The 13,273-nt window shown below is 44.2% G+C and overlaps 1 protein-coding gene across 3 annotated transcripts in view; it reads right to left on the bottom strand.

Moving 5' to 3' along the window:
• The window catches only part of LOC128886703 (carbonic anhydrase-related protein 10), a 216,126-nt gene that overhangs the window by 100,959 nt on the left and 101,894 nt on the right, over positions 1 to 13,273 (bottom strand). For all 3 annotated transcript variants that reach the window (XM_054141834.1, XM_054141833.1, XM_054141836.1), the window contains exon 2: positions 4,050 to 4,097. In XM_054141834.1, coding sequence (XP_053997809.1) covers positions 4,050 to 4,097 — 48 coding nt within the window. The remainder of the gene's footprint in view (positions 1 to 4,049; positions 4,098 to 13,273) is intronic.

Here is a 13,273-nt window from a genome sequence, read left to right as displayed (position 1 = left end):
ACACAACGTTGTTATTGTAGGAGCAGAGAGGGAGTCGCGTTCGCGAATTTACACAACTTTCATAATAAACTTTCCCCTCGTGTCAACAGAGCCATACGGAAAATATGGAATCGTTTACGTCGAGGCGCTGTATAGATAAAAACATATTTTTCAGTTTGCGCTGCCAGGCGCTCCAGCTCGTTTTCTTTTCCAAATTGATGCGCTACTCTCCGACGATTCTTCGCTAGTTTTTAGATCCGTTGCACAGCGTGTCGCACTTTTCACGATTTCTCAAGTACTTGCGATAATCCGACGAAAGAAAATATTTTACGCGAATGTTGATCAGCTTTCGATTGGCTATACGTTGCGATAAAAAAAAAAAAAAAAAAAACAAAGTTCCCCGAAAGATTGTATCTATAGTATCGTCACTTGAATTTTGTTTAAATGGCACTTTGTACGTATTACAATCCGTGTCGAGACGGATTCAACGACCTAGTGCACCATGACCTTGGCATATGATTTACGTAACATCGTAGCATTTTAATTACTTCCGCTTGTAACATTGAACATTTCAACAAGTACAGTTACCACGTCTCTTGTGATCAGTATTCCACTATGTACCGTCGAACAATTATTAGTATTCATCGTAACAAGTATTTAGCTCTGACGAGCTTGAATCCACCGACGCCTTTCGGACGAATTAATTTTAATTAACTCCGTTATTTACGAGGCAAGCAAAGCCGCGACATTCGCAGCCCGCCTCTGGCGCATTTAACAAGTGTATCATTAAGTCCCGTTGGATATGTCAGAGAGAGAGAGAGAGAGAGAGAGAGAGAGAGAGGGGGGGGGGAAGGAGTGCCCTCTTGTCGCGGCAGAAATTTCATTTTCACTTCGGAATAGTACTTCCACGGGCCGGAAAAGTGCTCTTCAAGCGTTGGAGCAGACCTGGCAATGCTACCAGTTGCGTACCAAGGTGAAAGACGAGAAGCTCCCGGAGACCGAGTTAATCCAGCTCGTGGAAAAGTTCCCTGATATCGAGGCTTTTTCCGTTCCGACGTATTCTCACTTTCTCGAATATTCCCCATCGATGTCTCGTGCCCTCCCGCAATTTCCGTCCCGCGTTTCACCTTCGAATTTTCTTTCGGTTTTCACGCTCAACCGTCCATTTCGTTATAGAATTCCAAGGATATCGATCGATCAGGACAGGTTCATTCGTCGACCACTTTCACGGTAAATTAAAAACGATGTAACCACTTCGTGGTGGGGTTCGTATGTTCGTGCGATAACGATTATATCGCGGAACACATTCGCTGTCGAATTTTGTAAAAGTAAACAAGCCAACGTATGGAATCGGAAAGGTTTGAAAATTAGAAATGTTTTAAAATCAGACCTCTTGTATTTTAATTACCGTTGATTTATTGTGCTACGCCTACTCGAACGTTTGAGAATATTGGAGAATCTCGACTCGAATTAATATTGAAAAATTGTCTACATCCATTGCACGCTTAAAAACAGAAAGCAGTGGTTCGCATCCGTGAATTTATATCGTATCGATAAATCGCTTATCGCGCTTCGATCTAAATATCTCACGACGAATAAACAAAGGCGTAAGGCTTCGAATCGAACAAACGGTACGAATAAACTACCGTACGCTTTCGTTCGTTATCCGTTATTCGAGTAAAAAAAAAAGCATCCCCTGCATCTCCGTTCGCAACCACTCCGAACCGGGTGACTTATTACACACATCGACGAGGGGGAGGTCAGGGGTGGATTTTTAGGGCGCACCCGAAGTCTCATATCAAGGACAGATGGCCCGACCGTTTTACAACCAATAACTGACTCCCTTCGCAGAGATATATCTGTACCATCCTTCGCCTCGTCTATCTATACCTATACCGCATATCCTTGATTTCAGCTGCGGAGGCTGCCACGAGAAAAATATCGCCTTAGAGTTTCGCCGCCGTTTTTATATACGCGATACAATGTACAAACGCGAACACGGAGGGAAGATATGAAGCGGCGCCACGGCATTCGACGCAGGAACATAATTTGTTGCCGAGTCAATATTGTCGGGGGTAAATAAGACGAGGGAAGAATGGATGTTGATGTAGACGAGACGAACGTGACTGATGTTCCCGGGGAAAGGGGGAGGAAATTAATGTTTCAGACGTAATCTGACGAGAATTAATGCGTTCCTGTCCTCCTATACGGTTCGACGAAAGAATACGATAGTTTAATAGCGCGTTAAAAACCTCGACAGTTTTTCAATCTGCCGTGCCTTTACATTCGCGTACAACTATAACTTAAGTACCCGAAGCTATGTATTTTTGTCATTTTGGTGAATCTGATCTCCGCTACAATCTACGTTTCAAAATTAACGACATGAATTCATGATGTGAAAACTGGTTCCATTTCCAAGTGCGCGATGAACGAAGACAATTTTCCAGACAAAAATCTCGAACGTTCCGATAACCTAAGTCTCAACTCGACAAGTCTCAACAATGTATATCTACGTATACGAGGTTCGAGAAACGTTGCTTAACTTTGTTCGCCTAGCACATCGCAAGTGTACTTGACGTTTATTATGCATGCACTGTATAGCAGTCTATCGAACCAGTTAAATTGCTTCGGAATGATTTCATTACTCGAGCCAATATCCCGCATCTCTCCATGCATCATAGTTACACGCTACCGTCAGCGAGATGTTCTTTATCCCGAAAAGAAAATTGAAATTCGTCGGTCCGCCCTCGAAGGCCCTACGTTTCGTCGCGATCGGTCGAGCACGCAGCCGAGAAAGTTGGGCGCGATAAAGAAATTTGAACGCGAGAATTTCGTGGCCTCCGTATGGACGCTCGGTATTACTCGGCTTCAGCCGAGTATACGGCACTGTTTCTCTTGTGGCAGCTGGCTCGCATGGCGGAGCAACGCTAAACTCGGGACTCTCGAGGCTCGCACGACCCTATCGGCGCCCGCCTTATTTTTAATAAAAACTGCGACCCACGGAGCCGGGATGGCGGGCGAGATTAAAAAATTCGTGCTGGCGCCACGAGCCACTCGATGGCCTCGTAACTTGAAATTAAGAAAATTAGAAGGCTCCGCTCGCTCCCCGCGATGGAAACTGATCAACGCTTCTGTCCCTCGCGATTTATAACCGGCCGTTACTCCCGCCGCGATGAGCGAAACGATTCGACGCGACAGGGGAATTACGTAAAACAATTCCCCAACGAAATTCTCGCGTAAATGGTCCCGTGTTTTATTTATACGTAACGTCGTAAGATACGGCGATGTTGGAGAGTTACGAAATTATCCTGGTGCAGTTTATCGAACTGCTAGGGAATTATTATAGGTAGCAGAGCTACCGTTGAAAATGGTTGCGTCTCCGACACTTGAAAGCTACCTGATTCGTATACCGAACAATTGTTCGATGATGTGTGTTCTTTAAGTGATGTTTAATGTTCAAAAAATTAGATATTACCGACGGGAAAATTGATGCTGCTAACTATTTTAAATACGAAGTAAAATTTGAATACCAGAATTTAGATCGTAACAATTGCGCATCCTTGCAACAGTTGTCGAAGTATGAACACGTTCCCTTAAAAAAATAATCCGAGTCCACGTAACAATAATTTAAAGAGAAAGTCAACTCTTCCGGAATCATCTGCGTTGTGTTTCCTAAAGATTACAGATAAATGCCTTCGCAGCTCCCATCGTCGTAGCGTGACGTGGCCCTGTAGCACGCAAAACTTTTCCAATATTAACCCCCTCTACCCCTGGCATGGACAACGCGAGAAAAGTTACTTCCAGACGGAATCTTTCCGATATCTCATTATTCCCAGCTCCCATTCGGAAGACACGGAGTTCCTCGACGAACTTGATGCAATCGATCGCGAAATCCTCGAATATTAATGGAAATTAACTCTTCGCGATGAGTTTCTCTTTCTGGAGCGGTTCGTGTCGGTATCGATTACAACGGCGATTACTTCGGCCCGACTCCGAGGCACCCTGTACAATCAAACTTTTCGAAATCGCGCGGCACGGAAACGTTAGGATCGGATTAACGAGAACCTCACCTGAAATTCCGTCGTAGGTCCACCACGTCGCCCAACTGTCCTCGGACCCTGTGAAGTAACAAAACGAATTGTTAGTTGTCGGAATTGATACAAAGTAGAATACTCGTAAATAGCATACTTGAAGCAGTGACTGTTTGATGGAAGAGTTATCCTAGAGGCTAAGAAAACGAGAATCACAGTAATTTGTGATGCTCGTTATTGTTTGAATTTTGTCAATATTTCTTTTTCTATTCTATACTAATTTTATTCTCGTGCTAGTCTTTCACGAGGAGACCCATGTTCTTTGTTATCACGCTACGTGTTAAACCGTTCGCCACTGTGTTCACCGTTCTATTAAATCACGTTTGCCTTTCTCCGAAGAATTCTTATTCTTCGCGCTTCTTTTCTAAATCATGTATACAAACGTCCAAAATTAACACCTTTACCACCCCTTCCTCCCTAAACTGTACACCGTGGATCTGGGCGAGGAACCACTGCTCCAAGGTAACTGCGTTTAAACAAGGTACCCGTGCTCGCCATGGATCACCGATCGCTGAATACATTACGTTAAATACATGGTAATTACAACCGCACGCAAGTAACAAGGTGAATTTACACTTCCCGTGCAGACACTGGAGGCACGGTTACATTTGGACAAATATTATCGCAGGCATTTAAATGCGACCGGCTCGTATCATGGTGAAACTATTCCGAGACATAGTTGACGGAAACGTTGTTCAAACCTGGAGAATTTTTCTGGATTCGAGTATTCAACGAATAGAATCGGAGTACCATTCGAATACTCGGCTAATCGAATACTATGGGCGTCGATCAAACGTTGAATATTCAAATACCGCGACTGTGGATACAATGTAAATCAATTTCCCTGAGGTTATTATACTTTTTCTTTGGTGGAAGGAAGCTAATGTGTTTACATTAATTACAATCTATGTATTTTTTTAATCTATATATATATATGTGTGTGTGTGTACAATCTTATTTTTTGTTATTGTTGTTATTGTTAATCTGTTATTGTTGTTGTTAATTTTATTATTGATGTTAGGATATAATTTTTCACCATTTTCGAACTTGAGAATTTCCATGCATACGTTCCAAGGAGTTCCATAGTACGGTTCACCCGTTCGCGAACACGGAAACTTTGAATTGAAATTAGAACCTGTTAGACCACCACTTTCTTCCTCGGTTTTCCAATAGCGTTTGACGAATCTACGCTGGTTCAAGGTTTCCGCGAACTTGAGTAGGCGTGGGTTAGACGTCTTAAGACCTTCCGCTTACTTCGAGCAGTTAAGACGTTCTGGTTATCGTGTCTCGCTAAGACGTTCCGATTTTAGGCTCTATTGCAAACTTTCGAGCGAAACGGACGTTCCTTGACTATCGTTGCAAAATGCAGCGTGAATCTACCTAACCTAGAGGTTCTTCAAAAGAAGCCAGTCAAGAAACAGATTAATCTTTCTGTCTAATTATTTTCGAACGCTACTCTTGCGACTTAAAGTCGAGATTACGATATGTGGAGTACGATTTAATAGTACTTGAAAAACAGGTAACGAATGGAAGTCGAGATAAAAGATTGAACACCTAACCCAGGTGTTCTTAAAAACCTAAAAATAGTCAGTCTTCCGATCCAACGTTTCTTAAACGCTACTCCGGTTTTAAAAGAGCGTACGCATATTTCCCGAAACGAATCGGACTCTAACCCCGTATCACGACTTTTACGACGGTGTAACCCCTTAATTAAACGTCTAAGGCGGGCAAGTTGAAACTTCAGCAGACATAACGCGCACTCGTTAAAGCGAATGGAGCGCAACGCTTGACGGTGGCTGCCGATAAATAAGCGCGGCGTTCCGAAGGATCGTAGAAATCGTAATAACGCTTTACGGTCGCGAATAAAGCACGAAAACCCTCCCCCGTAATCGGTACGCGGTACAATATCTGAAAAATTCGCGGAATCTGTCGCCGGGCCTCGTTAAAGCGTCGACTGAACGAAATAAGGAGCGGTGGGAGTGGAGCACGGCGAATAAATATCGCCGCTGAAGGAGCGAGTCGTCGACGAGGAAACGATTTCTACCTTTTATGCGTGACGCCAGACGATTTCTCTTTGGCGTTTCTGTTGCACGTCGCGCAACGGTAACATTTTTCTCGGTAAATCCGCGCCCGTTATATTAGCAATTTGCCAGTTCCTTGGCCTGCATATCTTCGGAAAACTTCCCGGGGAAACTTTGGAGCTCCATCACCGGGCCACGGACCGGTGAACATCGATCAGTCGAACTTCCCGGTACCCGTGCGTGATCGATCAATCGATTCTCGAGAAGTGATTCGCGGTAGGAATTTTCCAGGGAAGCGCGCTCGACGCGGATGACCGTGTCTGGAGACTAGCTTGGATTATAGGGCCGGTGGCTGTGGTTTCCCGACCTGGCGTTTCGAGGAACGGCGTTTTCAAGGGTTGAAACCCTGTCGAGGTTGGGGAGGGAGCTTTTGATTTTTGGGCGGAAGGAATTGGGTATGCCGTGATTAAATCGTTGGTTGTTATGGCGATGGTGTTAATACAGGATTGTATGTGTAAGATGGAGGACTTGCGTAGATTGGAATAAAGTCTTTTGTACGTTGACACGTTAACTGTTTCGGACGTTTGAACATTTTTATCGTAATTCAATTTTGTTTGCAGACTATTGGAGACTATATAATCAAACATTCATTGTGGTATTAATTCTTGTAACTTCATCGAAGTTTAAATTCATTTTCTTTGACGCTTAATTATCAGAATTAAGTTTTTTATAGTTCTTCAGCGCAGTAGCATTGTCATGCATATATGGGTGACGTGACGGTCAATGTGTTAATGCGTCGACTCGACTTCGTGTTCAAAATAATTTGTACGAATGAAAATTAGCCAATTAATTTGATCGAGACTGAGGAATATTTTGGTCAAAAATGTAATCGTTTTGGAGAAAGTTACGTACGAATTCATTCCTTTTAATCGCAAATGCTTATGGGATGCATATTGGGATTTTTATATTGCTACTAGATTGTAGCAGTGGGTCCGTTAAATATGCTCTAAAAAATATTGAATATTCTTCAATCTTCACGGTATTATTACAAATTTATTAATTTTTCACTATTATCGGAACTACGAGTTTGCGTCAAGTTCCTGACGATTAATTCGCCAGTCCTTGAAGACCCTGAAACGGTGAAAAATCTATTTGAAAAACGCATTAAAAACGCTACCCTGGTTCTATCGTGAAACGTTCGCCGAAAACAATTTCGTGTATTTCTGTAACTGCGCGAACTATTTCGGGCGACAGAGTCGGGGAACATTCTGTAGAGCAGAATTTTCGTCGGGAAACTTTCGCGAAGCCGCCGTTAAAATGAAAAAAAGAATAAAGAAAAGAATCCGCCATTCCGAACCGCTTAAAGCTCATCGAACGTAGTCCCGTTACGAAGCGTCGGTCGCTCACAAAATTCAATTCTCATTCCAACGGACGCTTTATCTTCCGCATTACTACTTCTGCTTCAATATTCATTACTTTTTCTATCTCGCAGCGTTCGATTGGAGCGGCGAGTATCGGGCCGGTCTCCCGTTGCTCGTTTTTCTATATGCAAATTCAGCCAGGCCCAACGTTCCATCGCAGGAACGTTTTAATGCTCTAAGCGTATCGAATAGTTGGAGATCCCCTCCCCGAACAATTATTGCTTCGAGCCGGTTTCTAGTTGACCCCCGTACCACGCGTCCACGTCAAACTCTCTCTCTCTCTCTACCCAACGGTGGTCCGACTCCCGGTCTGACCAAAGCGCGACCCATTCCACTTCGGACGGTGACCCATATTCGATTATCTGGATGCATGCCATCCAGTCCCGTACGGCAAACTAATTGCCTCAAATTGGAAAACTTTCTCGGCCTATACCGTTCTCCCTCTATCATCCCCATTGTCGATCCCCTACGCCTCTCTCTACGTGCGCTATCTTGTCGTTCGTCGACGATCATTTCGTGCCACCTTTCGTCAATCGACGACGCACTGTTTCGATGGAATCCATCGTTGATTTTCATTTATCGCTGGTATTCGAAAATACCAGCCTCTGCCTCGACGACAATCGTTTCAACGACACATCGAGCTCCAAAGAAATGAAACCCAAAGGAAACCTAGCAGTGACTAAGAGTCACCTGTTCGGCGCAAAGGATTAATAATACGCGTTAAAATACGTTAAATTCAAATGTCGCGAATAGGTTCCGTCGTCACGAAAGCGTGCACGCGAGGAAACGACGAAGGAACGCGACAACAGGTGCGACGGTTACGCAATTAACGGCTTATCGTCGTCGAACGAATAATACTCGAATTACAATGCCGCGAGAGGGGACACCCGCGGCGCGTATAAACGTCCTCGCGGAAAATTGTAACGCGGAGCAGACGCCGACCGGGGGTTGGGCGAAGGGCCGGGGCGGTGCGGAACGGGCGCACGACGGAAGTTTGAAGGAGTTACGGGGGCTAATAAACCTCTTTACTGCGTTACGAAGGAAGCAGTCCACTTTATTCCGCCGCGGGCCAGGAATTGCCGTTTTAATAAAAAGTAGGAAGGTGCGAAACGTAACTGCAGTCGACCGAGGGATGCAACGGGGCGAGGCCGTAGGACGGGGGTTGGGTGCGTTTAATTCGACCATAATTTTGCTGTTAAAGTTAACAACGTCTCTCGGGGTGCCGGCAGTCGCTTCGCGCCTGTCGTTGAATATAGAAATTTCGGTTAACCGTAATTATACCGCTGCGATCCTGTAACGATCCTCCGCGAGGAATTATTAATTCTCGACCTCGATCTCTCTATTACCAGACGTTTATTTCCCTGGTCGAGATTTAGGACGACCAGACGCCGTGCAACGTCCTGTTTCGAAGCAATTTCGCCGTCCATCTTTGAGAGACTCTCGACTATTCGAGGATGGTAACTCTTCTATTTTCGTTCGGAAGATAGATTTTTGTTTATATTCATATAAAGTTAGAGTAGGTAATCGAGCGTGAAAGAACTCAATCGAAGTAAACGAAATTATCAGCGACCGATCTGATTGTCAGTCGCCTAAATTGACTCGTAATTCGAGTTTTAGTTTCCATTAAGCGTAACGTATATCCGCTTTAACACGTCACAAATTAAGTTCCGCGAGCGAACATTATTCCGTCCGATGCGTGTTTCGTATTTCACATGGGTTGTGTTAATCACGGTTACCGCGTATATGAATCCTATTCTATACATACATTTCCTATTCAACCTAACACGTCCTGACGTTAATTCGCCGCTGCGAATGTATCAAGTATGCACGAGTGTACGATGCGTGTATGTGGTTTATTCTGTTCCCCCGAGGGATTTACATGTCTACCGTTACCATCAAAGAATAATAACTACATTTTCTTTTTACGTTTCTTGAATCTATCCTTATTCCGGAAACACTTGAATTAATTTGAAATTCACGTATACTCTGCCACCATTTGCAAATAGCAATTCATAATACGATTCAGCCAACCGTCTAATCGAAATATTCGGATGCAAATATATCGTTCGAATCAATTCGTACAAGTAAAAATATTTATTCACGTGTTAATGTACATCGATCAATTTGCTGAATATATTTACACTTTCCGTAATTAAATTGTAACGTAATCCGTCAGACAGCGACGAAGGTTTTCCCACTAGTTAATTAACCCGAAGTGAACGTACTTCAATCAAATCGAATTTCTCGAATCGAGCCGCAACTTTGCGAAACAAGTGCACGCAATCGCGTAAATTAACGGACGTACGCGTCGAACCTGTTAACTACCGATTCGATTCGACTCTACGTGGCTTCGTATCGCGTGACTTTTCCACGTTTTCAGCGGCGGTGCACGGAACCGACAAAGCCGGATGCTTCCATCAGCTTCGTAAATAACGGGAACGATGATAGCGCGTCGGTCGGATTTAATTACGGAAGACATCGGCGTTCGAACGGTATATATTTTGTTTATTCAAAGTTAATTCGAGAAAAAAGAAACTAGGATTTTGACCAGCCTTTTGAGATTTTCAAGTACGGCGCCAGGAAAGGCCGTCGCTGCGAGGATCGACGAAAATCCTAGACTCGGGAAAACGCAGCTGTGCCGCCCAAAGAATGAAAATAATTCCGTCGTATATTCTTGTCGCAATATCCGACGGGTTTTCTTAATCTGGAGTTTATCTTACCTGCGTCGCGACTACGAATTAAACCGTGCACGGTGCTTTCCTTTCTTTTTTTCAGCTCCTCTTAACCTGCAGAGGATTAACCCGACCCCGAGAGAACGCAGTGCATTTTGTCATGTAACGTTTAGTCGGCGTTTAACGGTGGGGTATAAATTACGCAGGCGATAACGTACAACCTGTCGTTGTTTAGGAGATGTTTGGCCAGCAGTTGCCGAGTGTGCAGACGCACGTTCAAAAATTTAAAAGAAAAAATACACTTTCGACCCTCTAATACGAGGGTTAGGCCGAACGCACACGGCGCAACCGATCAGTTTCAAACGACTCTGAAAGTTGTGAAAGTTACACGCGACCGTGGATCTAGGTAAAACAAAGACAGTGAAATGGGGCGAAACAAAGAGCGCAAACGGTTTCGAACACTAATTTCAGTAAGGTTGCCTCACCTTTCATCCCCTTTCAACCTGGACGAGCATCATCAAATGAAATACGTGTCAGACTATTTTTTTTTCCAAACTATCTACCATATAAAGGTATCTCCTGGAAATACTAATTCTGATAGGATCCGAAGGTTGAAAACCGCTTTTTGGGGCACCCGATCTCCACGCCGTGCCCTCAAAAATGCCTCGCGATGCGAGCAGACGCGCAGGAGAATTGGCCGCGCTATTTCTTGATTACTTTTTTACGACGGCCGCTAAAAAGGCAACCGCTGCGTTAAGTGGCTCGACTCGACGGCGTGGGAAGGGGGGACGGCAACGGTATTCAGAGGTATTCGTTTAAGTGAACCGTGAAAAATGCGCTCGCGGAAAGGCAAATCATATTACGCCGCGGCTGAAAAGCGGATAGTGCGAGAAAGGGGCAGACACCGGCTCGTATTCTTTTCTGCTCGGTTGATTTTCGTTCCTCTCTTTCAAGCAGCTATCCGACTTCTGAGAAATTGCGGTTACACCGGAGGGGCGAAGGGGTGGGGACGGCTCGTATTATAATTAAACAACCGACAGTCTAACTAACCCACCCGGGAAATGAATGGGTTGCGTCGTCGTAGGAGGAGACACAAAGGAACGCTGGCAAATATTTAAATGTACCCCCCTCGTCCGACGAGCGGTAACTCGATGCGCTTTCGGGTGTTGCTGAAAATGTCGCGGATGATATGTCACTTTGATTCCTCTTGCAAAAATGCACAAAATCGGAGCAACTGGACGACTCGAACTATGTTTAGTGCTTGATTACGATATTTAAATATGTTTAAAGCGAAGTAACACAGCGGAAATTGTAGTGCCTTGCAGCTTTTTCGTAAAAGAGTTCAGAAAATTGATTAACTTTATTATCGGGACGGAGCACGAATTTCTGAAAATAACTTCAATCGAATACGGCATCGAAATTTAAAAGAAAATGCTACTCTTGTGCGAGCTTCCATGTAAATCTTTGTAATAAATCGTGCATTCTTTGGAAAAACGGTAATAATTTTAATTCACACTAACTAAATGCGACATAACGAAACGTAATCTACCAAGGAACCAAAACGAAATAAAAACTTGATCGAATATCAAAATTCACGTCACGAAGATCAAGGATCTAAGGAATCGCAATCTAACAACCTGCCACGATTACGCGTGCTCCCTCCAATCCCGATGTTTCAGCATAAGGCGTCGAATCTCACGTTCTCTCGATCGCGCCGGCCAAGAAAATCCCGGCGAAGCGTAAACACGTTCCCGGCACCGAGCTTTCGATCGGGAAAACGAAAGCGCGCGCCACGAGTGCACTTAGGCAATCATCGGGACTGCACCTTTCCGTTCGGCAAATTGTTAGTCTTGTTAAGGGACGGAATCGATGGAAACGGTCACTTCGTCGCCGCCGTCCATTATCCCGCCTGCTCGAACACGTTTTCCCTTCCCAGGGGAACCTTTTGTGTTCCCGTCCTCTTTGCGTAGACACGCGCCGATGTATCGCACCCTCCCAAGGTCGATCGGTATAATTTTCGACCGAGTTTTCAATAATTCATGGGGACCCCGAGGTGTCGGATTACCGAGGCAGGGGAGCGAACCGTTGATGGTTCACCGTTTAATAATTTGCGGGGTAACAAGCAGTACCCGGGGGTATCGAGGGGAAGTTTCGAGCGGGGGATGCGTAACGAGCCGGGGAGAAAGAATTAGGGGCTCGTTTGATGTCGTGTTCGCTAAATCGAGTCAGAATTTGAAGGAATTGAAGAATTACGTAGGCGGATATCTGGGAAGATTATTGCAGTTTGAGTGTCTGATCAGCCGTGACTCTATATACTACTTGAAATGTATTATTGGGATGTTTTTAGTTTAGGTATCTTCAAATTTTGTTTACGGGATTACGTCTTTACCAATCATATTCTTAAAATGTCTTACTGACGTACGTTCTTAGTGCCTCGCTCTCAAAACGTTTGACCAATTACGGTTTTGTACAGTCTTATTAGTTTATTTACTGTATCTTTAATATACCGTTTTTCAAATTTTTTACGCGAATACGTTTCAGTAATCATATTCTTAAAATGTCTTACCGAGGTACGTTCTTAGTGCCTCGCTCTTAAAATGTCCGACCAGGTACGGTTTGTACCGTCTTATTCTACTTAAAGTGTCACCGGGTTTAAATTCGCAGTGTCCCATTCGTAAAATGCCTTATCGGAGTACACCTTTACTGGATTATTCTAAGTGTCTTATTCTGTCCAAGAACGGTTCGTTCTACTCATTCTACTCTTATTCGCTTATGCTCCTTTCATAGGCAGGCCATACAAAACAATGTTTGAAGTATACAAAGGGAACCCGAATCGTTTAAAGATACGACCCACCTAACTCCGTTGTCTATCGTGCACTGTGCCATAGACAGGGGTTAAACGGTCTCGCCGATAGAAACGCCATGAAAACCGGGAGGGAAGTAATTGAAAGCTGGCGAGGAAACTTAACAGACACCCCGCGGAAGTAGCTCGGAATCGAATCAGACGTTCCACAATCTCGAGAATTAATTTAACACAAGGGGAAAGTGAACAAGTGGGAACGAAGGAAAATTGAATCACGTATCGAAAG

Source organism: Hylaeus anthracinus, unplaced genomic scaffold (genome assembly GCF_026225885.1).
Source record: "Hylaeus anthracinus isolate JK02 unplaced genomic scaffold, UHH_iyHylAnth1.0_haploid 11985, whole genome shotgun sequence".
Lineage (NCBI taxonomy): Eukaryota > Metazoa > Arthropoda > Insecta > Hymenoptera > Colletidae > Hylaeus > Hylaeus anthracinus.
This window is presented reverse-complemented; position numbering and strand designations above follow the sequence as displayed.